The following is a 27604-nucleotide window of genomic DNA, read 5'->3' as shown; positions in this document are numbered from 1 at the left end:
GAATCATGAGCTGTAGCATCCAATGTGTGGGCTTAAAGTCAAGCATGTGCTTAAGTGCTTCTTTTGGATCAGGACCTTTGTTTAAAATCACACTGATGAGTCTGAAAAAACACTACCCCCATCTCTCTACTGATTCTGCAGAGAAAAAGGCTGTCACTGAAGTAAGCAGAGACTACATATTGGGAGCAGCAGCAGCTCTGAAGAGCTCTGAGCAACTCAAAAGCTTGTCTCTTTCACCAGCAAAAGTTGGTGCAATAAAAGATATTTTTACACGGTCAGTTCCCAGACTAGAACCACACTTTAATCTGTACCTTTTGACCCCTTGTGTGCTCAAATGCTCATGGAGGCACCCCTGTTGGAGATCATATTGGCTCAGTAGCAGATTTTCTCTAAATTTAGGCATTTTATCTCACTGGGATACAGTGTTTTCCACTAGGACTCAATAACTGCATTTCCATGCTAAAATACAGTCATTTTTATGTTGCAGAAATAATATGGTGGGATGCACTTAGTGTGAAAATTACAAGTTGACAGAACAGTTTCTATGGAAATAACCTGGAACAACATACTATGAAATTTCAGTAGCTGTGCCATACACCTAAATTATCAGCAGAGCTTTCTGGTCCCTGGTGGGATATAACTGTTACCTGTATTACCTGTATGCAGGAATCCAATTAACACAACCTAGGTTGAGAAAAGCCTCTTCCTTCAGTCTTTGTCCACCAGCGAAATGTTATGGTGGCATTAGCTTCTACTTCCTGGGAGAACCATGGTTTTGGTTTTTAACTGGGTGGCAGGAATAACAGGCCAGGGGAGATGACTGATGAACCTGGGAAGCTGAGTAGCAGATCCCACCTCCTCAGCCACCCCAGAACCTGCATGGCACATATAAAAAGCTCAGGTTCTTCTGGAAGAACTTTTGCTTTTCCCACTAGGCGACTTGGGGTCTCAGGAGGGGAGGCACGGCATGTTTCCCATTCGGTGGCTTGGGCCAGCTTGGGGTGGCTGGGGCTGGCCCAAGGCTTCTCCGGCTGCAGGGGGTGTGTGTGGAGCTTGGGGCTCCAACTGTGGGGGGCGGGGGAGGGCTCCGGGGGCAAGGGGGCCTTGGAGCTCTGGTAGGCAGGGGGGCAGGGCTTCATGCGGAAAGGGCAGGGCCAGGGGGCTAGCCTCCCTGAAGCAGGGGTCCACCCGCAGCCCATGAGCTTTATAATAACGAGGCTTTTTAGCATTAGGTTTCTGATTGTTTTGAAGCTTTGTGAAATGATTGCGGGATGTGAGTTGGAATAAAGGTAGTGAGATATTATCTACCCTAAGTGGAGTTTTCATCCCAGTCAGGTGTCTTTATAAAACTCCAGGCCCCACAGTGCCTTTGTGCACATATGTACATTCCATGAGTTGTATTGCAGTGCTGGCTGAGATCAGGCCCGGTCTTGCCTGATGCTATAGAGATACATAACAAGAGACAGTTCCTGCCCTGGAAAGCTTCCAATCCAAATAGACAAGGAGTGGGAGAAAGGAAAGCACTCTTAATCCCATTTTACAGATCACTGCAGTGAGACACAGAGATCCATAGATTCCAAGGCCAGAAGGGACCATTGTCTGACCTCTTGTAGAACACAGGCCATAGAACTTCCCCAAAATAAGTCCTAGAGCAGATCTTTTAGAAAAACACCAGTCTCGATTTAAAAAATGTCGGTGATGGAGGAATTAAATTGTTCCAAGGATTAATTATTCTCATCATTAAAAATTTACACCTTATTTCCATTTGGAATTTTTCTAGTTTTAGCTTCCAGCCACTGGATCATGTTAGATCTTTCTCTGCTAGATGGAAGAGCCCATTATCAAATATTTGTTCCTCATGTAAATATTTACAGGTTTTAACCTGCCTAATAGGCAGCAGATTTAAAATAAACAAAAGAAAGTATTTTTTCACACAATGCATAGTCAACCTGTGGAACTCCCTGCCAGAGGATGCTGTGAAGGCCAAGACTATAACAGGGTTCAAAAAAGAACTAGATATGTTCATGGAGGATAGCTCCATCAATGGCTATTAGCCAGGATGAACAAGGATGGTGTCCCTAGCCTCTGTTTGCCAGAAGCTGGGAATGGGCGACAGGGGATGGATCACTTGATGATTACCTGTTTTGTTCATTCCCTCTGGGGCACTTGGCATTGGCCACTGTTGGAAGACGGGATACTAGGCTAGATGGACCTTTGGTCTGACCCAGTGTGGCTGTTCTTATGTTGTTTGTTCTCTTTGTTAAGCTAAATAGATTTAGCTTCTTGAGTCTGTCACTACGAGGCAGGGTTTCTAACCCTTAAGTCATTCTGGTGGCTCTTCTCTGAACTCTCTGCAATTTACCAACATCCTTCTTGAATGGTGGGCACCAGAACTGAACACAGCATTCCAGCAGCAGTTGCACCAGTGCCAAATACACAGGTAAAATAACCTCTCTGCTCCTCCTTGAGATTCCCCTGTTTATGCATCCCGGGATCGCAGTAGCTCTTTTAGCCACAGCATTGCACTGACAGCTCATGGTCAGCGATTATCCACCATGACGCCTCATTTTTTTGTTCAGAGAAACTAAGGTTCTGTCTACACTGCAGCTAGAGATGCATCTGCAGCATGTGTGGACATAACTAAGCTAGCTTTGATCTAGCCGGATTGAATAACCACAGCAGTGAAGCCTGATCAGCATGGGCTGTACAAGACAAGCCCACTCGGGACTGAGTAGGCTCTCAAGCAACTAGCCTGTCTGCTGCAGCTTTACTGCTATTGTTAATCAAGATATTTAGACCAGGGGTTCTCAAACTTCATTGCAACGCGACCCCCTTCTGACAATAAAAATTACTACACGACCCCAGGACGGGGGACCGAAGGCTGAGCCCACCCTAGGCCCGCCACCCCAGGGTGGGAGAGGCCGAAGCCCAAGCCTCTCTGCCCCAGGGCTTCAGCCCCAGGCAAAGGGCCTGTAACCTGAATCTCACCTCCTAGGGCAGAAGCCCTCAGGCTTTTGTTTTTGGCCCAGGCAATGGGGCTCAGGCTTTGGCCCTGGGCTCCAGCAAGTTTAAGCCTGCCTTCGCGACCCCATTAAAATGGGATCATGACCCACTTTGGGTTCCGACTCACAGTCTGAGAACCGCTGATCTAGATCAAAGCTAGCCTGTGGATGCCTACATGTGCTGTGGTCACACCTCTGATTGCAGTGTAGATATACCTTAAGGGTTTTGCCTAAGAGAATCTGTGACAGAATCTGGCACTGAATCCAGTTCTTCATTGTGTCCTAGTCCAGTTCCATACCCACGAGACCATCCTTCCTCTCAATCTGAGGAAGGTGGTAAGTACCCAAAGCTTGGAGATACTCAAAACTTTGGAGATACCCACATCTTTTGGAGTCAGTTTGGCCTACCTGGGCTTGCAACCCTGGGAGATGGAAGGGACGGGATGCACCTGAGGGAGTTTCCAAAGTCACTGATCTGAGAAGTGCAGTTGCAAGTGGGTTTACAGGATGGCTGATTGCTGTGGGAGAGGGTGAACTGGAGAAAAGAAGTCAATGGTTTGTTTTCCTGCAAGGACCCTTTCCAGTGTCCTTTCTTTCATTCTTGGGTGCATGACTAAGTACTGTAACCTGCTTAGTTCCAGGCAAAGTCCATTTGCGATTAGGCCTTTGAATTTATCAGTCACTTGCACTCAGAAAATATTTATCCGTGTAATAATGGATCTAGAATCTAATGGTAATGAAGCTACTAAACTGCACTCTAAGCTTTTTAATTAGATTACCCGGTTTCCTGGAAAATTCATTTGGATTAAAACTCTGCTTAATATGGCTATAAAGGTCTGAATGCCCCCAAAGGGGTTTTTTGAAAAAGAATAAATCATCCAAAGTCATATTGTGCACTAATTGATTTCCAAAAGTACAATATGAACAACCCTACTCCTGAAAACGACACAGCTATAAGTGAAGGATAAATATGTCAAGTGCCAGAAGCAGATCGGAAGAGGGACTCCGTCAGAGGAATGACATCAGATCAGAGAGTGCATTCTCCCCTCATCCTTCTGACAGACCACCTCCATTGGAGATGTTGTTCTTGTAGACTGCTGCATAACAAAATTAAAGCACAGCAGCCGGGAAAAGTTCCCTGGCAAACCCGTTGGTTCTGCATGAGACTCTAAGAAAGGGTCACCCATTGACAGACTAGGATTTAGAAATAGCCAAAAACTGGGGTATTTTGGTCCCCCTCCTTCAGTTCCTACCTCCAAAATGTCCTGTTAGATTTTGGTTTTAAAAACCTAAAACCAAAATTAGTTGTTCAGCTCCTGGTCCCATTTATCTGAGCCCCCCTTTCACTCTCATCTCATGGGTTGAGGAAGGATCAGTTTGTCTAAATGGATCCTGTCTTGGATAGGTATTTTAAAGAAATCTAGGCTCAGGGATTTCCCCTCTTTCAATTATTGTTAAAGATCTCTGACCACCTACGTGAGGACTTCATGGTTGTCACTAGCAAGGCATGGAAAGTGGGGAATAATTTCTGTGATTATATCTTCCAGTTCGAAAGACCATTTCAATTTGTGTATGTTTCTGGCTCTGCTGTCCTCTCCTTCTGCAAGAATTTGAGTGCCTGAAGCTAATCAGAGCTTGTATTCATTAAGAGCAACTGTTTCATTACAGTGGCTTAATATTTGCCAAAAGCAAATGTTAATTGATAGATTTGGTCCTAAATTACTATTATTTATTATTAATAATAATGTATTATCTATTTCTTGTACTGTGATAGTGCATCAGGACACTAATCATTGACCAAGATCTTTCTTTGCTAGGCGTTGATCACACAAGTAACAGAAAGCAGGTCCCTGCCCCCAAAGAGCTTACAGTGTAAATATAAGACAAGAGACAACAGGTGGATGCGACAGCCAGATGGGGGAACACAAGGAAACAATTGATACTGGTCAGCATGGAAGTAGATTTCACAGCACACCAGCTGTCTAGCCAGGGTAAAGATTTTGTAGACACAAAGGCAGAGGAATCTTAAGAAAGACAATGAGGTGGCTTTGCAGAGGTTTCCTGGGAGCTCCTCTCGTGTGTAAGGGCCTTGCACTTCTGACTGTGTCGGCTAATTACATAGGTCTGGTATTATTGCTGCTCCCTGAATGGTTCACTTGCATAACTACCAACACAGCACACGTTGTCCATATTACAGTCAAAGAGAAAACTCAAAAAACTGGTTCGGTAGGATTTGTCCATGAGAATTGGCTTTAGGATTCAGGCCATGCAGAGGAAAGATGCTGATCGTGTTCATGCATGTAAATAAATCCAAAGTAATTCACTGGCAGTCATTAATTGCTCCAGTGATTCCCTGGTACTCATCATACTGGATTTCTGAGATGCCATAATGATGATTGCAGGATAAATGCCCAGACAGATAGAAGTGGGATTTACAAACGCTGCTTGGGTGACTGTTACACAGTCATTCTAAGAGCATGAGACAGAGTAAACAGAGATTCTTCGAGAGGGTAGCTGTTCCATATGGTTTGGTTTCGTTCCCTTTGTGCAATAATTGATCTGTGCCCCCCAACGATACGGAGCCTAGAAAATAAAGAATGCATGGCCCAGTCCCCAGCATGCAACAGGAAGAACTGGAATGGGGCTGGATGTGAGAGCCTCTGGTCTCTGCTCTGCCAGCTTCCCCACCCTGGACATTTCCTGAAAGCCATCTCAGAGGTGTAGTCCTTCCGTGAGTGGTTCGGATCCAAGCCAACCCTGGTAAGGTAGAATGCCTTGTGTGAAGTCCCTGGCCCCAGTATCAACCCCGCCTAGTAAACCATTCCTTCTGCTTACTTGTGGCTACCAGCTGCCCTGTGTATTTTGCACATGTTCAGTAGATTGCCCCCACTCAGGCCCCTGAGGTACCCTTTAGAGGAGCCATGTTCAGATCTGTCAGGAACGCAGCTGAACACAGCAGGGAAGGTTTAGACTGCATGTGGAAATGAGGTGTGTAATCCCAAAAGAGCAGAGCTGTGTGTGTCCAAGGTCACAAAGCACTTATAGCTTCCTTAAGACAGTGTCTCAGGGCAAAAAGAAGATGCAGGCATAGACTAGCCTAGGATCCTGTACCCACCCTGGGAGGGCAGTAAGAGAGACCACCCAGCTCCTGGAGTCATGCGATTACATGAAAATCTTGCCTCTGGTTTTTAAGAAGTGTGTTTCTAGCCCTAAGGGTTGTGAAGAAAAGCTGGAAAATGTGGACCACAAAGACTTAAAAAAATATCCAATAAAATAACCCCAAATTTGTTGTTTTTAAAATCTCATGATGGGGTGGGGGAGAAGGGGATTCATGTTTCTTGAATGCTGGGGGGTAACCATGCTGGATTTTCCTTGTCTTGTGGGTGAAGTGCAGGACAAGGAGTCAAGAGATCAAAGTTCTAGGCTCAGCCATTCCACATGATTACTGTGTGCACTCAGATTGTACACTAGAAATGTACAGATAACGTGGCAAGTCATTTGAATGCTGTGCCTCGGTTTCCCCCTCTCTAGAATAGGGCTAATAATATTTCACCAGGGTGTTATGATTAATTAATGTATGTGAAATGCTCTGACATCCTCAGGCAGAAGGAGCTGCTGTATAAAGGTACAAAGTAGTATTGTCTGCGGTAGACATTTGGTGAAGGAAATATTCCCCCCTTATTTCCCTTCTCCATTTTGGATTCTGAGAACCTCCCATGTAGAGTCATTTAAAGACCTAATCTTGCTCCCATTGAGGTCAATTGCAAAAATTCTGTTCACTCCAGTGGGACAGAGGCAGTCCCCAGATCACTGCCAGAAAGGGAGGCTGACGTTCTTTAGTAACCCGTCCTGTATTCCAGTCAGGTAGAAGCCATATATAGGAAGTTCTATTCTGAAGACTTTGCAAAGGGCATCATGCAGTTGAGAAGAGGCCCGTTAGCCTCTGGAAGTCTAGATCATCCTGCGTCATGCCCCGTATGGGCTGCTTCTGCACAAGGAAAGCAAACCACAGTCCAGAGAAACTTCTGAACCTCTTTTGTTTGTTAACGACAGGAGACAGCAGTCAGAAGGCTAGCACAGAGGATAATGCACTTCAATTAAGAAGCATTATATTTACATTGGCTTTGACTCGCTTTCCTGAGATCATGCTTTAAAAATATTGCCTGATATACTGGAATTACAGAACTTTCCTGATAATTATATCTGATTATTCAAATTATAGGCTGGGGAAAGAGGCGGGTGTTCAGACCCTATCTCCTCTTGAGGGTATTTCTCTGCCCATTTGATCCTTCAGGGGAAAAAGGGAATCAGTTTTGGGTTTATTGTATTCTCTGTTCTCCCTCCCATTTCTCTCCCTTCGTTCCCCCCCTAACCTACCCCACCCCACCCCACTCCCCAAGGGAAAACCAGCCTGTAGCTCTTCCTGACATGTGCCAGTCCCAGCCCAGACTGATCTCCTAAGACAGGAGTAAACAGGAGTTCAGGGCCACATTGTTTTGTGGTCTGAATGTAAAACAGAGAAAGGCCTCTTCAAAGGCGTTTTGGGTTTGTTTTTTTTCCTGGTACAGAAGGATACACCTTTGACTTTGGGGCCATTTCCTCTTATGGCTTCCCACGCCAAAATCCTATTGAAATCAATCAGAATTTTGAATAAGAATTGATGGCAAGAGGTAGAGCTTGGTCATACAGAATTATCCGATGGAATAACTGGACTAAACTCTGCCTTATGGAGGATCCCAGGATGAGGCCTGGGTCCTTTTGGAGGGATGTATGCATGTCATTAGGTACCAAGTGGTGGCTAAAATAATTGGAAGAGAAGGAAGGACTATTAGGAGACATGTGAGTTTAAAATATGTAATTGGTGCCCAGGATAAGACCGTCAACAATTTTCCCAACAAGAGAATTCGACTCTCTTCTTGAAAGTTGTTCGAGCCTCATTTTCAACCTGCAATATCAGAGTTCAGGATTCAGAGTAGCAGCCGTGTTAGTCTGTATTCGCAAAAAGAAAAGGAGTACTTGTGGCACCTTAGAGACTAACAAATTTATTAGAGCATAAGCTTTCGTGAGCTACAGCTCACTTGCATCCGATGAAGTGAGCTGTAGCTCACGAAAGCTTATGCTCTAATAAATTTGTTAGTCTCTAAGGTGCCACAAGTACTCCTTTTCTTTTAGAGTTCAGGATGTTGGAGAAACACTGAATTTATTACTGGGTTTTGAATGGATGAAAAATTCTATCCCGTAGGGTAGGTGGAAATGACTGTTCTTTACGACTAAAACCTCAGCAGATTGTGACTCATTATATCCCTCGGACCTGTGCCTTACTGAGCCAGTTATTTTATTGATCTTCATGCACGGTACAGGGCTATGGACACACTGATTCACTTGCCAAGCAATTTATAGTCTTTTTGCATAGTCAAATGACCTTTGCAAGCTAAGTCCAAGAAATACCCTTTCCATTCCCCCATCTGTAAAATGTGAATTCTAATTATTTTATGCTCTGAAGAGCTCTTAGTACATTAACATTAAAGGTCCAATGCGATGCCCTCTCCAAAGGAGGTAGTTTTGTTTTGAAAATGCCAGCTGTGTGGGAACAAAATATCTGATCAATGTTGAGCAAAAATCAGAGGCAATTCTGGATCACGGATAATTGTTAATGAAAAATTCATGAAGGTCCAGGCCTAGGGAATTGTGGGATTTTCCATCAAAAGCTGTGAATAAAAATCACTTTTCCTAAGAAGTAAGACTCTTGCTATGTGATCCCTTTCTCAGACCATGGAGCCCATGTTTGTTGACCAGCTCACTGGAATTTGTTTCATCTGACAAACATAGGGCTGAATTCTGCTCTTGGATCCGCACAGTAGATTGTGGCTCTGATTTGCTCACCCTGCATGTGCAGATTCCTGTACGGGATACAGAACAGGTAGAGCAGAGTCTGCATACATAGTGCCAGATCCTCAGCAGGCATATATCGGTGCAGCTTCATTGACTTCAGTGGAGATACACCCCTTTGCACTAGCTGAGGATCTGTCCCACTCTGCCCTGATCTGAGAGTACACATTCACCTACAGAATTATTTCAACTGATCGTGATCAACAGTACATAATTGTGCAGTTTACAACAACAAAAGTGCGACTGCTCCTTAAATTGTTCCAAACCCACAGGCTGGAATGGTTTCCCCAAAGGTGGAAGGGGAAGTATAAAGCGTTGCTGGCAAATTCTGACACTTGTAGTCAATACAATCTGCAAGAAAACATATTGCTGCCATGGCGAACGGGTAGTTCTTTTGGACGGTAGAGGTGAGCTCATGCGCTTTTCAAAATCATGCATTTGAGGTTGGTAGATTGAAATATACCAGGAGAGGATGAGGCATGAAATAATAACAAAATTGCCACTATGAAAGGTTTATTGCGTTTCATCATTTGACCCAATAAGTATTCAGTAGGTACCAGGGGGTCATTTTCAGGCTAGAAATAAATCACATTCACGGGTTTATGTAGCTAGGCTGCAACTGCCATAACAGCAAGTAACAAAGGCCAACATCTGCAGAGAAGGCAGGCTCTAAACATTGATTTTTCAAGAAGATTTTATTTACAAAATGGTAATTAAGGGATTTCAATTATTCCACTGAAAAAGGGCATCAGTACAACCCGGGCTCAGGTGGCTTTTGTTTTCACAGTGACCTTAGCTTATGAACTGTCCCCCTTTAAGCTCTGTTACCTTTATGTTTTGAGCTCCTGTTGTCAGTATCCCTGGACTGACTTACTACATGAGTGGTGTGTGTTAAACCTTCATCAGAGAAAATAATACATTGTAAATACATGTAGAGAAAGTTTTGTTCCTTCTCTTGGTGCTGAATTCCAGTGCATCCACCAGATTTCATTCTAATAGATGTCAGTCCACATCTATCTGCTATTGTATTTGCTGCGTTGTCAGCTTTTGGATATCAAATGCAAGCAAGCTACCTATTGCTATGGCTGAGTAGAATAACTGCCCCTTGCAGGGGAGTGAAATAGTTCAGTGGCTTGTTATGAAAACAAAGAGGGGTTCATGGTCCCAGCAAGAACCTACTGACATGACTGAACTGTGTGCACACATTTGGGGAACAATCAGGCCCCTGTGTTTCAAGTCTTGAGGGCGGTTGGAGAACTTCACTGATTACAGGTCGAGGGAGCTGCATGCTAAAGTATATTAGTTCCCAGAAGCATGAAAAATAAGGAAGAACAAGAAGGTGGAGGGAGGGTCTAGCTGTTAAGCGGCTGCTCCTCACTTAAAGATAATTTATGGGTTTGATTTTGTTTTGAAGGAATATGTAAAACCTGCTCTGCAACCCAATTGCCTCTGCAGCATGGGACGTATAATCCCTCGAACAGAGCACAAAGCCAGCAGTGGGGCATCATCATAATTCAGGCTCCTCTGCCCTGAGCAGGGATCATGCATTAGGATCAGGCGGTCATATCCCACAAGATGGATTTACAGCAATTACAGGGCAGCTGACATTGATGAACCTTGGTCTTTCCTATCTCGTGTGTCTCGATGATTATTTTGCTGCTGCTGTGATTTTTCTCAGTGGTCTGTTCCAGCTAGCTGGCGTATTAATTACTTGCTGATTCAGTGTTATAACTCACTCTTGTGTTGGTTATGTATGGAAAACAATACATTTGTAGAGGGGTCCCTTGTACAGCTCTGCGTGTTCTCCCTTTCCTCCTTTTATATCTTAACCCAGCCCCCAACACACACCCAAACAGACATAAGAATTGCCATACTGTACTGGGTCAGACCATGGTCCATCTTGCCCAGTGTCCCATCTCCAACAGTTACCTGTCCCAGAGGTTCGGGAGAATGTACGGAACCCACCTTCTGGAAGTCACAGGTTTAGGGTTTCGCCGGCATGGAGTTGTGTCCCTGACTGTCTTGGCTAATAGCCATTGATGGACTTATCCTCCATGAGCTTTTCCACTTCTTTTTTTAATCCAGTTACATTTCTGGTCATCACAACATCCCATGGCAATGAGTTCCACAGGCTAGCTGTGCGGTGTGTGAAAAAGTGCTTCCTCTTGTTTGAATAAAACCTGTTGCCATCAAACTATGTAATCAAGAAAAACCTGTCTGCTGTTTAGAGCAGGGAACCAGGAATCAGGAAGCCACTGCGTTGCCAGCTTCTCTGTTGGCATAAGAAGACACAAGACCGCAGAAGTGAATGGAATTGTACCTTCTGACATCAGCAGTGAACCTGGCTCCTGAGTTCTGTTCCCAGCTCTGACACTGACTTTGGACAAGTCATTTAAACTCTCTGTGACACATGTTCCCTATCTGTAAAATGAAGATAATCGTGCTACTCACCTCTGTAAATTGCTTTGAGATTAGTGCCAAGTATTGTTAGAGATGGATCTTAATTGCAACACTGGGTCTAAGTGAAACTCCTTCAGACATTGGGAAAGCTCCGATCCCGACCCAAACTTTGCAGCTCAGGCCCTTCTCTTTAAGAGGGACCAACTGAAACTAATGATCCAAGAGCCCTTGAACTCTGGGAAGTTTGGTTTTGGGTTGGGATTTACATCTGAATCTGCAGCATAGACACTTGTAATTATTATTATTATTATTATTATTATTATTATTTATATCTATATCCACAACAGTAAAATCCTAAAGAACCCAAAGGGCAGTTTGTGTTCCATGAGTATGTGTGTGTGTTACATACTTGTGTGTACTTTACGTGCACTTGCACCTGTGTGTATGCTTGTGAAAGAAAATACATTCAAAGTGAAGGTTAGACTGCTGGTGTGCTGAGACCACTGCCTGTCCTGCTGACCTGGATTGTCTCATTGGTTCCTTGTAGTCACATGCATCCATCTATTGTTTCTTGTCTTATACTGCAGGCTCTTTGGGGCATGGACTGTCTCTTTGTTCTGTTTGTATAGTGCCTAACACAACGGGGTCCTGGTCCATCATAATACAAATAATAAATCATAATAATAATGAAATGGGCATGGATTGAAACTATATCACTTTTTAAGGCCTTGACTGTGGCTTCTGGAGTATGTGGGATGCAGCTTGCTATCTCCTCCGTGGCCAACCCGTTCTGCTGCCTTGGGGCTAGGATATGGTGGAGCTGAAGCCCTGTCCCCTCGGCGTGTTGTGCACCCCCTAAGGAGTAGGAAGGAGCAGTCCCTGTTTTCACTTGAAATAGACTGGAATTCTGCCTAACTCTTATGTGGGCAACCTGGGAATGGGGAATTTCCTTGCTCCCTCACCCCATATGACGGTCAGGCAGAATCTGGACCTTATCGTTAAGACACTCAGATACCCCGTTGATGAGCACAGGACAGCTAGATATGGAGCCTCTTTACCAGCCCATTTTTAATGCATTGATCCCTGTGCTATCTGGGCACCACTTTTGTCCTCCATCTTACTCCAGGAGTTTTGGAGAAATTGTGGTAGGTCTGAGCCAGGCTCCAATTGCAGGATTTAAATCAGATCCTGACCAACCAGAAAGAGGGTTACATCATGTTCTACTAAATATAAATCCATAGAGCTTAAAGCCAGAAGAGACCATTCTGGTTATCTAGTTTGATTTCCTGAACAACACAGGCCAAAGTCTTTCACCTAGTGGTTCCTGCATGAAGTCCATCGTGTCTGGTTGAGCTAGAGCACATTGTTTAGAAAGACATCCAACTCTGAGGTAATGATTTCAAGTGATGGAGAATTCACCTCGTCCCTTGGGCAGTTCTTTCATTAATTACCTTCACTCTTAAAAATGGGCACCTTATTTCCAGTCTGAATTTGTCTAGCTTCCAAATGTGGGATACCTTTGGAACAACGTCACCACGCACCACTCCAGGCAAAAGCTTCTTTCTAATCATGCTGGCAAGTGGCTGAGAGACAGTTATTCATATGTACAGTCGTCTCCAAGACAGACCTTCACAAATACAGTCATGCTGGCCATAGCATGTGGTCGGAAACTTTTTGAATGGGCGATTGCCATGCATCTGAATACTGGCTGGTACATTCCTGCCACCAACAAAACTGAAAAGGCTCCCACAACTAGTCACTCTAATCTCTGCGTTAGTTACATTGCATTTTCTCCTGATCAGGAGCGAATCTCTTTTTGTGTGTGTGCCCATGCTGATACCTTTCCAAGTAGGCCCCTCTTTTTCTTTGTGCCGCTGAAGCAGTGAAGAGGTTTCCTTCACTTTGGACAGCTGAGCTCTGGTCACTGGCCTAGACCTCTGGCCCGAGTGAGATCAGTCATCTTGATTGCCTGTGAACCAAAAGACAGCTTGCGAATATGCTGCTTTTGAATAGCTGAGGCCTCCTATTCCTCTCCACCCCCACTTCAGATTGGCGTGGTGTGAATTGACAACAACGCAGCTCCCCACTTTTATCAATGCCTGTCAGTGCATTGTGAAAAAATTTGATTGAGCTCTCAGCTCACTGAGCATCTTTAGTGGCCAGCAGAAAGCGTTCTGGCATCCCATATCGTCTGATGCATTAATGTTGCCATCAGTCTGGCAGGAGCGGAAAAGTTTTCAAAGAGCAGATGTCCCAACGTGACAGATTTTCTGTTCACAGGGAGAAATAAAGGGCACTTGCATATTTCAGGCATTTCGAGCCAGAACCACTCTGCTGCTGTGTGAAGGGGAGGGAATGTCACATAGCAACTAGACGTGTTGCTTTTGTTTGAGCTTCTTAATAAAAAAACAACAACAAAACTTTGGGAAACAGGGCCAGATTCTGCCCCAAATGACACCTGCTGCAGCCTCACTGATTTTGATGTGGATTCATAATGGGCAAAAGCAGGCAGAATTGGTCCCAACTGGAACTTACCAGTGGCCTCTTCAAGGAGCAGAGCCTCATATTTGACGAATTATCATTTGACTTGCTGCTAATACCCCCCTTAGCATTTAGGCATGATAGAGATTACCATGGTATAGGCAGGGCGCTGGAACAATTTGTATAGTGGGGGTGCTGAGAGCCATTGAATCAAATTATAAACCCTGTGTATGATGGAAACCACTTCAAGCCAGGGGGTGCTGCTGTACCCCCAACACCCCTAGTTCCAGCACCTATAGTAGGTGCTTCCACTGAGGATATACAGGGGTCTTGACAGTCCATTTGTGACATCTGCAGGTTAGGTTGTGTTGTTTTTTTTTCTGTGTGAGTGTGTGTGCGTGAGAGAGACAGCAAACCTTATTTGAGGTTACTAGTTCCTTATATATTGTACCTTGTGGAAGTCCAGCGTTTTTCCCTAGGATAAGCACTCTGCCTGCTTCTCTGCCCTCAATTTCTACACCTCATTAAGGTTTTTAGGTGTTGCTGAAAATATAATAATTGTATCGACCCACTGTCTGTGACCTAGTTCAAAGTAACACAACATCTGTGGCCTCTGTTGATCATATTTAATGGCTCTCTTTGGCCCTAATCATCTACCACTCACAAACTCACACCTATAAACCTCCAGGAAAGAAAAATTTTAAAAAGCCAGAGGTTTTAGCTGCATTGCTGTTTTCAGTGTGTGCAGAATCTTCTTCCTTCAGACATGACAGTCTTCTCTAGGAATGTTAGCTGCTGGTGTAAAATCTCACAAGCTACAACTCAGTTAGGAAGTTTAGTTATTTCATATGGCAGAACACAGTGATATCAGGGTCCTATTGGTAAGGCATATGGTGCCTGTGAAATATCACAGGGTATGCTTACCTAGATTCTGATCACTTAGCATCCCCAGGGACCTCTTGGACTGGAAGTTCTAGCATCTGGATAACATGGTTTGGTTTAAAATGGCAGCTAATCACCTCACACTTTGCCCTCTGAAATGCTCTCTGAAAATACAGGAGAAAGGGTCGGGTATACAGCGGCTATCTCGCAGCAATTGTGTTTCCTGCCCTTTTACTCTGCTAGCATTCCGCTAAAATAATCTGCCAGCAGATGTGTTGAGACAAGCCTCTTTCTAATATTGAAACAGCCAGAGGCAGATCCAGTTTTAATGGAGATAATATAATTTCATCTTGACTGGCAACATGACGCTGGCTGGAGAGTAGGCTGTTTTCCATTGGGGGAAGGGAGATCTGGGTCAAATTCAAGGCGCTGGTCCTGTTCTTTAAGGCCCTTCATGGGCTAGTTCTTGGCTACCTCAGAGAGTTTCTTTCCATTCATGACTTATAGGACAGCTGCATTTACCATGTTGATGCTGTTGGTGCCTGGGATGAGACTTTTGGTAGGAGGTGGTAGGGGTGCAGGCAGAGAGTTCTGTGGGTCTCTCTGCTGGAGATGATCCCAAGTCCTGCTCTGTGGCTGTGCAAATGCCACCTTCTTATGCAAAAGCCTTCCTGCAATGACAGGAGTCAAAGAACAAATAAATACAGAAAACATCTCCAGGGAAGAGTACCTAAATCTAACCATGATGAACAGGATCCATGATGTGATTCAGATGTGTTGTGATTCTTATTCCTATATGCTGCATCTAGGTACTAGAGAGATGGGTACATTGTAAAAAACGTAGAGAGAGACAGTTCATGAACACAGAGGTAAATCAAATAACCTCTCCAAGCCAGCATTGAGGAGTGTTGGCAGACCATTCTTGGGCAAGCCTGCCACAGCTCGAGCTGTACCTGTCTGTGGCTAGAGGCAGACCTCAGCCCCGCACTTTTCACCAGTGCTAACGATAAAAGAAACAAATGTTTTTAATTTCAAATTCAACCTGTGATTTGTGTTGCTATACTCTTCAGATTCCACTTTGAGAACTGCTATTGCTCAGCTTTTATTATATTGCTGTTCTTCTGTGACACATTCGAGACCACCAGCGTTTGACTTCGGCAGTAAAGTATTTCACCGGTAAAGAACAATAAACTGCCTGCTCTAATCTACACAGCCTGTTTAGCATTACGACAGGCGGCCACAGACGGGATTTCAATTGGATGCAGTGCTCTGATCCCTTAGGCAGAATAGGCCCTCATATTAAGGGTTATAACTATGATCTTGGCTTGAGGTTCATCTGACTTTTTGGGGGCATTGCGTTCTTGGTAGAGTGTGCATCCCAGGCTGTGGAATCTCCCGCCACCAGAGATCAGCAAGATCACCAAGCCCTACTATTTCTAGGTTATGATGTTCAACCCTCTTTCCCCCAATAATGCAGCTGCAGAAAGGCCAAATCACTTTCTTTTGGAAGACAACCCCCGAGTGTGGGTCCACACAGGGCAGCAGAGGAGTTGAGGGAGAGGTGGGGAGTTTTGATCTCTTTTGCTGACAGCGTTGGTATGACTCGTTTAGGTATCTGACACCTAGATACTGCCGGGATTGGTGAATTAGATACGAATTGGAGGCTCTTTCACATGCCATCTGGTGCCAAGGCATAAATTAGAAACTGGCTGATTGCAGACCTTGGGATTAGATCAGCATTTTCCCCTCTGGTGTCATGCGATTTCCTCAGCACGTTGCGACAGAGAGTTGTTTTCAGAAGGCTGTACACATGTCGGAGAGCAGGGCACAAGGTACAGGTCTGGTTAAATAGGGGCCAGTTCCTAATGTTTTCAAAGGCTCCCCACTACAGGAAACTCTCAGGGAAGACATCCAAAGCACAGACCATCTAGAGCAGTGGTTCTCAAACTAGGGCCACCGCTTGTTCAGGGAAAGCCCCTGGTGGGCCAGGCCGGTTTGTTTACCTGCTGCATCCACAGGTTCGGCCAATTGCTGCTCCCACTGGCCACAGTTTGCCGCTCCAGGAAGCGGTGGCCCTCGTTTGAGAACCAGTGATCTAATGAACCACTGCCCTCTAAGAGCCTTCTCTGGTGGGGCAGCTTTGATTCATTCCATGTCACTGGAAGCCATAGAGTGGACGTCAGACTTGGACGTTGACCTTGAGTGCTGTTTTGCAAGTGGCCATATGAAAAAAAAAGTCTGTAGAGTCTGCTCCATCGATCTGAGCAGCCAGCCCAAGAATGAAACGAAAGGACAGTGAGGTGTGAACAGAGCCTGGGCACTGCTCCCTCCCCAACCCTGACTTCCCATTGCCCTCCACTGTCTCTCTTCCTACATTTAAAATGTATATTAAACCCAGCTATAAGTTAGGGGAAGCTAAATGCTTCCCATTGTTTCTGTGTCGCTTTGTCTGCAATTGGGAGGTTCCCCACTCCCCTCTGCTTCAGAGCCAGCCTGGATAAGGCTGTTCCTAGGTACACAGATGCCCAGCGAATTCATAAGAATAATCCCAATATTGATGCTGCAGACAGAAGCAGCATTCCTGCTCCTTTCTCACATCTTCTGTTTTATGCAAAGCTGCAAATACAGCTTTTGAATTGCATAATCCCGCCTTTGCACCATCTGTCCTTGTGGAAATCATCTCTTGTTGACACAGTTTAGCTACAAGTTGGGCCTTCTTTCCCCCCTTTCCTTTTTCATTTAATCAGCTATATTGAGCCTATGGCTATGAAGAGACTTTACGGTTTGATTCACTGAAATCACCATATCAGCTGAAACCATCCTATTTCGTATTCCATTTACAATGTTTCCAAGGAAACAAAGGCCTAGGACATAAATAGATGGCTGTTAAACATTTGCTCATGTGCGCCAGTCCTGATGATTTGCAGGGCAGAAATAATAATGTTAAATCAACAGCAATAATTAATTTTAATATAGGAAGACTAATTTTTTGTTACCATTAAAAGAATCATTCATTATGATATACAATCAGACAATGTTGGGTTATTTGTAATTTACATTTTCTACTTACAGTTTTTCACTGACATAAACAATACGCCTGATTCTGACCTTACTTAAAGTCATGTAATTTCATTGACTTCAGCAGAGTTACTCCAGATTTTCTCCAGCGTAACTGAGATCAGAATCATCCACAATGTTTCTTTATCTCTAACGTTCACCCTCATGTAATAAAATGTTTTTTTTAATGCCATGATCTGGTAGTAAATATGGATTTGGTTAGATTTTGGAGCATTTCTTACATACCAAAGGGTCTGTGTGTGTGTGTTTGTTTCTGCTTGAGGAATCATTTATTGCATGCTGACTTTGACATATACTATACAAATGTCACTGAAACCCTGAGACATTATGATATAATGAAAGTTACTGCTAAGTTACAAATGAGCCAAACACCACCATTTTGAATTTGAACCTGTCAAATGTACTGAACAGAACTCAGGAAATCATCATGAAAACAACCAGGCAAATAAGCATAAATACAGTGCAACAGGTATATGGCCACCACAATGTATAACTATATCATGTGATACAGTGGTAAGCAGAGTTTACGTACAATAATGAATGAAAAATGTCCTGTGTGAAAATATACACCCAGCAGGATTTTGTCAGGTGATGAGAAACATCCAATAGAACATAGGTTAAAATGCCAGTTCAAGGGTTAGTAAAAATATTTCCAACATTGTCCAGTCCTGGCTGATGTAAATGTACCGGTAACTTCCCAACATCAGCTAGGGATGGGGCTCAGGCACTGGGTTTAGCACCATGTCTGAGCTTTCCCAGAGTGGGGGGCTGGATCTGTGCATTTGGTTAGGGCTCATCTCTATCAGAGACTTATGTAAGCTACATCAATGGTTTAGAATTTGCCCTTGAATGTGAGATAGAAATGGTGTGAAGATGCCATACACTGTACCTCTCCCACCATATTGAAATGATTTCATAAACATGTTCTTCTCCCTTTCATGCCTTTCCAATCAAGGCTCCATGCTGTGGGAACCCTCCTCCCCCACAGAGAGGAGGTTGGGATGGGACACTCTTCCAGATCCCTCTGTACTTTTTTAGCTGGCCAGAGGAATTTGCTGGAGTCATTCACCCACCAGGGACTGAGCACCTGACTCACTCCCCGGGCCCCTAGTCAATTCCTTTTGCACTTGAACTCAGATCTCCATGTTAGTGCCTGACATCAGCCATGAAGATAAGTTGTGGATGCTGTTCAGAGAGGTTTGGCTCTATTACGAGCCTCTGGTGGTCGGTATTTACAATGGCTAGTGTGACCTATTGATAAAGTGGGGGCCAGTCGTGAGATTTCTAAGTGGATGGATATTCCCTTTAACTCTACTTACATTCCTCCACACACAGGGCTGTGTTCTCTCATTGATGAGTTCAAGTAACTCCATTTAAGGCTAATGGAAGGCAACCTTATATATAAGTATTTTAGTATTCTAGCTGTGGTCCAAAACACTTCAATTTACAGAAGAAATTACAGTTCAACTACAATTTACAGCAGTGATTTGAACTATTACCATCTCTTATTTTTTAAAATAAGGGTTCCAGTATTTGCTCCCTTGCAACATATTCTCAAGCTGATCTTAGCAGAAATTTACATCTTCAGAGCAGGCTGAAAAAAAGCATCAACTTCCCTCTTTTTCACACAATAGTAACCGGACTAATGCAGTTATAAATATATTTTGTTTGGCACCTTCTTGAGCTACTGCATCAAGGTTGTTAGAAGCAACTCCAGTTTATTCGAGCTTCAGAGGCTGCCTGCCAGTTCCTATTAGGTAGTAGAAAGAACATTGTAAGAGTACAGTGACCCAGGCTCTTTGAAGGCTGATGTATTGGATATTTACTTGTGATTTCTTGTAACCATTGGATCGCAGCGATTTTAATCTCTTTTTTTGTTCCAAACTTGATTTTTGAGGAAATATGTAAGAGCTTAAAAGACCAGCGCATGTATTGTCTGTCCCCCTTTGGGAGCTGAAAGTTATTAAAATGCTGTTTTGAACAGTAAATAGCAAAATAGGCAGGTTGCTAGTAACAAGTGTGTTCTCTTTTTTTTTTTTCTTTCTGAAATTGATAGTTGCTGGCTCTGTTTGTTTGAATCTGGGCAGCTGTTCCACCCCATTGGATATGAAATTGTCTCAGTTGTAAATGGCCCTTGTCATAAAACCGTGCAGTTCTTGAAGCAGCAATTCACTTCAACTACCTGAGGTGTAAATGGAATCTAATTCTTCTTATTACCATCTATCCACTGAACAACCATCCTGTCACGCTGGCAGGACTGGGGCACTAGCATCAATGAACAGAGCCACCAGCATTTTAGAAATTTGGAGCATGACTGGGTTTTTTCCCCTGCTGAAATGGTTGTGACTGAAAACAGCCCCTAAACCAAGAAGCAGCCCCCCACCCCTATCCCTGCAGTATGTTTGAAGAGCAGTTCCAACTATTGCAGAATGAAATCACGAGCATCAGAAATGCACATGGAGTTTTTGTGAAAACCTGAGAACAGGCTCGCAGGCTTTGGATTTCGGTTTGAAATGATCAGGCAAAGGATGAAGCTACAGCCCCGCAGGATAAGTGGGCTAATCCTAATGTTACCCTAAGACTGCTATAATGTGCTATAATACAATTACAACATCACCAGAGGGCTTTCTGACTGGGGTTGATTAGACTTGGCTTAAATTTCACGGGCTTTGCCTTTGCCAGCTCATTGTTGGTAGCTATTTTGATAATCCTTCCTAGCCAAGTTAATATCATGTGAATAGACACAGGGACCAAGCAGGTGTAGGGCCCAACTCTGCAAGGCGCCAAGCACCTTTAACAGCTGAAGTTGGCACCAGCTGAGCTCAGCACCTGTCTAGAGTCTCTTGCCTTCTTGCGGAATCAGGCTCTTTAGTGGGACTAAAATCTTACTGAAAGTAGGGCTCAGAATTCACACTATCCGTGTGCTGTCTTGTATACTCACTCTGCTGAACTCAGATTGCTTCCCACCCTCATGACCATTTGTGATCATGAAGCACCATTCTTATCTTTAGGCTGAAATAGCAAATGACTGGCAAATATCTCAGATGTAAAGAGTTGTGCTGAAAGCAACTCAGCTGAGCTTGGGGGGCAAGGGCAGACTGAGATTCCACTGAGAAAAGGCAGGTTCTAAGCAAGAAGATGAACATGAATCAGATTTGAGAATGCCACGTCCCTACTCTTCCTTGATACTTGCCTGTTATACAGCTGAGGATTGCATTCTCCCTTTCAGCCCCACAGCATTGCACTGGGAACCCATGTTCCATGACCCCTAAGTCATTCTCACAGTCACGGCTCAGTGTAGAACACAGTTGCCCATCCTGTAACTGTGACCTACATTGTTATAAATCTCTCCTCTGTTTTTTCCACCAAATGCATCCGATGAAGTGAGCTGTAGCTCACGAAAGCTTATGCTCTAATAAATTTGTTAGTCTCTAAGGTGCCACAAGTACTTCTACATTGTTAGTGTCTAATTCTTTCTCCACAGCCCAGGGGCAGCAACCCCTCAGGGCATGCCTCTTCCCTTCTAACTTTAATTAGAGGCGACCACAATCTCTTTAATTCAAGACACAGATATGCCGCCTGGTTACAAAATCAGGATAATGTCTTCTCCTCTTCCTCTTCCTCCTCCCTGGGCTTTTTCTTTTCATGGAATCATCAACTTGCAGATGCCTATTTATAGCTCCTGTTTGGCTCAGCAAGCAAGGCCAAATGGGATTTATTTCAACAGTCCCTCAGCCTCAGTCAGCCTCAGCTGTTTGTGACATCTTTTCAGACCCAGCCGGATGGACCTCGCTGTGGCGGGCAGGTGGGATTTTGAAGGGGCCAGATATTTCTAGGAAAGCGCTCGGCTCAGAACAGCTTGTTTTGTTTTGTCGGCCTGTATTTTTAGCACACTCACAATCTACGGGATCAGTCAGGAGGATGAAGCTATCTACCAGTGCATCGCTGAGAACAGCGCCGGCTCCACCCAAGCCAGCGCGCGCCTGACAGTGCTGTGGGCAGATGGGTTGCCTGGCCCCCCGCAGAATGTGAAAGCTGAAACTGTCTCCGCAACCACCGTCCAGGTATCCTGGAGTGAACCTCTGCAGAACACCAAGGAGATCATCGGTTACGTGCTGCACATAAGGAAAGCTGCAGGTATGGGACAAAAACCTGATGCTCCTTCTCCTAGGTACTTGAATATTATGGTGATGAGGGGCATGTAAATGACTAGATAGAGAGATGATAGGTTATCTCATCCCTGTCATCTGCATCTCCCTGAGGAGTAGTCTTTGTATGCAGATCAGTGAATAGGAGATAAGAGTAAGCAGAATATGAGAAAAGTTATACCAAACCTTCCATATAGCCTAATAGTTAAATATAAGGAACCAAGTGCTGGTATTTCCTCTGAGAGGGAAGGGAAAGTGAAGCTATATGGGCCCAGTCCAACTCCCATTGTGAGCAGAATCAGGCCCAGGCAAATGTAGTTCCTTGTTTTGATGCAAAACTATAACTTAGTAAATTGTTGCTGCAACATTTATCTGTCTGATGATTCCCTCTTAGGCAAACCTAATGTCTCTCTGCTTTCCCTTTCTTGTGCATTTCAGACCCTGTGGAGATGGAATACCAGGAGGCTGTTAGCAAAAGCACCTTCCAGCAGCTAGTGACGGATTTAGAGCCCTCGACCAGTTATAGCTTCTATATAAAGGCTTATACCTCCCGGGGTGCCAGCAAAGCCTCTGAAGTCATGGTGGTGAGCACGCTGGGAGAAGGTAAGGAGACCTAAAGCTTGAGAGATCTGATGCTGGGAAACCTGCGGATAGCAACGCCATTTATTGGGCTGATAAATGTACTTGAATATTTTAGATCATGTCTTCTTATTGTTCCCCCTTTTCCTTGCTCTGTATTGTGCCGTAGGATGTTACATAGAATTCAACTTTCTTATGACAAGGAGCTAATGGAATTCCTTATCCTGGCAGTATTGTACTGACAAGTCAAAAGCAGCTCACGCTCTGTCTGATCTCCTACGCTACACAGCCTAACATTGTGTAATTGGAAGCTATTGTGGGTTCTTTTTTTTTTTTTTTAAATGTAGCTGTTCCTGTGTTGGTTGTGTGACCTGTTGCAAGTGAAAGGCTCTTTATTGTTTATGATGTACCAAAGGAGAGTATTTTACAGCAAGTGGGGTATGTTTGTGGATTTTTTCTCTGTCTCTCTCCCCATCTAAATACACTACAGAGACCTCTGCAGTATTTTGTGCTGTGCAATGCCAGTGGCTTCCTCACACGGCCCTTTTGTTCCCATTTCTCCTTACCCGGGATCCCTTCTCTGGAAAATGAGTGAGTTCTTTTGATCACCTCAGAGGGGCCTGATTTCATGCTGCCTCATGCCTAGATTTCCGCCCCACCCCCCACCCCAAATTCTGTGTGTGCAGGTCTTGCAGGATCAGACCCTAGCGATGAAGGAAGTAAAGACTGTTCGCCAGGTGGTGCTCTGGGTCTCAGTTTGGAATCATTGGGCCAGATTTGCAGCTGGTGTGAGCTGGGGTAGCTGCTTTGAGGGGGAAGATGAGGTAGAATAAAACCAGCACACCTGCATAGAGGGGATCCACGGGTGACATAGAGCGATTGGAGCTGCTCCTGTGCCACTCACTTCCTGGTTCCTGGCTCAGGGGGTGAGGCCGGGGAAAAGGTTGTAGCAAGGGTAGCCCTACGCTGGCAGCCAGCTACATGAGAATAGCACTCTCAGGCTCTGGATGCCCCATGGAAGCCAATGGGAGTTGAATGCCCAGCCCATCTCAGGATCAGGCCAACGCTGCGTTGTAACCTTAAACCACTTGTTTTAAACAAAGACTAAAGCCCAGGTCCTCCAAGGTATTCAGGTGCTGAACTCCCATTGAGGCTCTGGGCCTAACCCCCTATGCATGAAACAAAGGTCTCCGTGTTCCCCAGGACCCAAAATACTGTAGTAATGTGAGCACAAGGTCTGGTGTCTGCAGCCATTCCTGAAGAACCCGGTATGTGTACTTTCTTTGGATGATTGTGGTTCTCCTGAAGGCAGCTGATTAACAGCCCAGCAGAGCGAATCCTTGCTTTACCCACCGAACAAGAAGCTTCCCTCCCAGCCACAAAGCCCTGACCTGGAGCGACCTCATCTTTCAGTTCGACCTCTGGGGCCTATTCGTACCTTGGCCTCTCTATGGAGGTTGCCAGTTAGTGTCCCCAGTGTAAAAGTGCTCTTTGTGATGGGAGACACTTGTCCACAGGAAACTGGACAGAAACCACCCAACCCTGTTTGATAGGCCACAGTCGTGAGATGCGATAGCTTTCAGTCACTGGCAGTGTGCAGGAGGGTGTAGTGTTTTCTGAAGGGGCAGATCTCTGAGCATTTCATGAGGATGACCATGGTTTATCTCAACGGCCTCTTCTTTTGCTGTGAGACAAATGCATAGGAGGGGTGTGTTTTCCCTCAAGAAAGCATTCTGATAATGAATTTGAAATTGAAATATCAATGATATGAGGAGAAAGGGCCTATTTCAGATATAGTTGAAATAGGGCCATTGACTTCAAGTTGGTGAATCAGATCGCAACTCGGCTTTCAGTGGATGTGAACATTTGCTGTAGTATTTAAGTAAAAGGGCTAATAAATCCTTGCAATGGAATGGGCTGGGTAGTTACCCTTCAAGGTTATTCACTCAGCATTCTGAAGTAAACCAATCATCCTTTTAGCTTGGCTTTCCTTTCAACATAGAGAGAGGGGGTGTAAACTTTAAAATCCTTGACCCAAAGCTCTGAGTTCAGTAGCAGTAGCCAGCAGCCATGCATGCCTCATAAAACTTGGTGTTTTTTGGACAAGGTTGGGGCAGGCTGGGTAGGGCTTTTTGACATTATTCCCTTAAATCAGCACATGCACGTTTACGTATTTTGTATCAGGGTAATAAATTTCCAGGCTCTTTGAAGCTTGAAGGCATCCTTGTACAGCCCTAATGTCTTTAAAAACAACATCGCCCCGTGTAACAAAGATTAACCACTAAGCTGCAATTTGTAATGGACAAGTAAGCCTTGCTAAATACCCCTCTATTGAGCTTAATTCACTTCTTTTTTTCCCCCGATTGCTGCTGTTTAAAGGGGCTCTTGTCATCTAGTTCATCTATAAAATGTTGTTCTAAAAGACTCTCCTAAGAACAGAAACGTTTTTGTGACTTATTTTAAATTCAGTGACACCAGGTTTGGTTTGTGTTTTGGGGAGGCATGACGACAAGCAGAGACTTAGGGTAGGTCTACACTGCGATAAAAAATGTGTGGCAACGAATCTCAGTGCCTGAGTCAGCTGACTCATGGCCATGCTGCAGTTTTTTACTGAGGGTAGTGTAGACATACCTTTCAAACGCCAGATTCTGAGTTGCTCTGTTCCTGAGCTTGGTGGAGAGACAGAGGGGTGTGGCAGAGGTAGCTTTAAGCCACCTTTGCAGTCTCCAAATTCTAGGACAGCTGAGGGCCTGCTCGATTTTCCACTCTGCTTCCCATAGCCCTCTCAGAACAGCCAGTTACGTCTCCCTGACTCTGAGGATCGGACCTGGTTTTAACACCACCTTAGAGCTGCTGCTGCTTTAAGTTTTAAAGACATAGGGTCTTTACTGGACTTTACACCAGTGGAAAATTGGCATTGTGGAGCTCCCGTCTGCCACACCCAGCTGTTTTCTGTTCAAGGATAAAATATTCTATCTAGCCGGCTGAAAGAAGCTGCAAGAACAGAATCTGTGGCATCCCAGTTCCATAAAAATGTAGAGCACTAGACTTGGATGTTCACTGAAAATAAGACTGATGCCAAGTTTATGTACAGTGGAACATGTTCATATGAGTGCTTACGTGGTTGTTTTGGTGAAATCTTATTGACAGGAAAGGACCTATGCTGTACAGGACTGTAAGTATCTGCAGAAGAAATGAGTGTGTTTGTCTATTAAAACTGATTAAAATTACTGTGACAGGAAAAATATGTTGTTTCCCCTCCATACAATATTCCATGTGCAATGTCTTATCTGATGCTGTCAAGTTTCCCCCAGGATAGCTCTGTCATCCTGACTCAGGGACAGAGGAACAGTGACACTTAGTGTCTTTGCTGCTAGGAGACGTATTAGATGTGCTCAGAGTCCTCTGCTTTGGCATGTCTGTTGCCCGTTCCTTACAAAGGCTTGCCAAGCTTTATATCTTAAACAAAATAACAAGATGAATTTTGCCCTGTCTTACACTGCATACAACCCCATTGCAAACTGTAGGGTCCAGTGCATTAGGGCAAAACTTATCCCAATAACTTCTGTATAGATAAAAGAAAAGGAGTACTTGTGGCACCTTAGAGACTAACAAATTTATATTTTTCATGAAGTTGATAGATTTCCACTCCATACGGCTAAATTCAGTGCCTTGTATAGATGTGGCCACTGCAGTTCCTAGCCACAAGGTAAATGTCAGCACAATTCAGAATTATTATCTGGTAGAAATTTTTCCAAGGTGTAATATGGTGAAGAAATTCAGCTCATTAAGAACAGGGCTACATAAGAATATGGGACTCTCTGCTTCTTGATGCAAAATGTGTGGAGACAATTTGCCTGAACACCAAACAGAGAGACACTACTTGCAGTGCAGAACTGAGGTTATGGGTAAGGCCCATGAAGAAGCCAGCTGGAGCTTTCTGGGAGTAAGATGAGTTGGATTTGGCCCTTAATTTGTAGACAAGAAAAGATCCCATTACAGGCATTCTAGTGGCTGGCCCGAGACTGGGGATATGGCTGCTGGGCACTGACTTGGACTTATTTCAGATTTTGATGCCCGTAAATGCACGTCTAACACACAAATGCTGGCAAATAGCAACAAGCCACATATAGGTGTCTCCTTCAAACCCTTCCTCCAAACTCCTTTCATATTTTCTATCACTATTCTCAACTTTGATGCTTTCTGCTTCTTTCTTTGCACCTGGTCATATTAAAAAATTAAAAAGAAGAAGAAGAAAATACCAAGGAGGGAAACCAAATAAATTATCTGCATCCTTGGTAAATATCTGGCATTAGAGAAATCTTCCTCTCTGTTTTCCGTTGTTCATGCTTCCACCCTGTCTACACCACACCTGGTTCTCATTTCTTGTCATGTCTCTCTTGTTTGAATTCTAAGCTCTTCAGGGCAGGGATCTGATGTAAAGCTCTAGGCATAGTAGTAACACCATAATCAATAATGTGTTGAGAAACGGACAAACAATCATGCAATGGAGAGAGGATTCTGATAACAAGACTCTTAGAGCTCTTCAATCCAGTCCTGAGTTCCCCTAAGCTAGTTTTACATTTGCATGACTCCACTTATTTTGGTAGAGTTACTCCAAATATGCACTAGCATAAGTGATATGAGGATTGGGCCCATTGTCTCAGGCAGTCTACAGGCAGGTGCAGGAAGACAGCAGCACATCGGGCCATCTTCGGAAGGTTTTCTTCATAGTCTAGAATCCTATTTCTTTTTAATGAAAATTTAAATTGCACTGGAACTGAAAGAGCCAGCACAGAAGCTGTTAGTTGTATTGTGAGGTACCATCTCAATCCAGTCACTGGAGGGGGGAAGGGGAAGAGATGGGTTAGATACTGTAGGTATTTCAATATAATATGAATTGGAAAGATGACATGACACAAGCCTAGAAAGAGCGGAATAGGCTAGGCCCTACTCTGAGACACACTGTTGTAAATTCAGAACAACTCCATTGATTTCAGTGTATTCACTCTGAATTTATGCGAGTGTAGATGAGATCAGAATCTGTTCCAATAGTTTTCAGAGTAGCAGCCGTGTTAGTCTGTATTCGCAAAAAGAAAAGGAGGACTTGTGGCACCTTAGAGACTAACAAATTTATTTGAGCAT

At 44.2% G+C, this 27604-nt stretch overlaps 1 protein-coding gene across 1 annotated transcript in view; it reads left to right on the top strand.

Annotated features, from left to right (window-relative positions):
- Positions 1 to 27604, top strand: part of IGDCC3 (immunoglobulin superfamily DCC subclass member 3) — a 192784-nt gene that overhangs the window by 145734 nt on the left and 19446 nt on the right. Inside the window, exons 8-9 of the mRNA XM_038419930.2 lie at positions 21622 to 21869; positions 22319 to 22483. Coding sequence (XP_038275858.1) covers positions 21622 to 21869; positions 22319 to 22483 — 413 coding nt within the window. The remainder of the gene's footprint in view (positions 1 to 21621; positions 21870 to 22318; positions 22484 to 27604) is intronic.

This window comes from Dermochelys coriacea, chromosome 10 (assembly GCF_009764565.3).
Source record: "Dermochelys coriacea isolate rDerCor1 chromosome 10, rDerCor1.pri.v4, whole genome shotgun sequence".
Lineage (NCBI taxonomy): Eukaryota > Metazoa > Chordata > Testudines > Dermochelyidae > Dermochelys > Dermochelys coriacea.
This window is presented reverse-complemented; position numbering and strand designations above follow the sequence as displayed.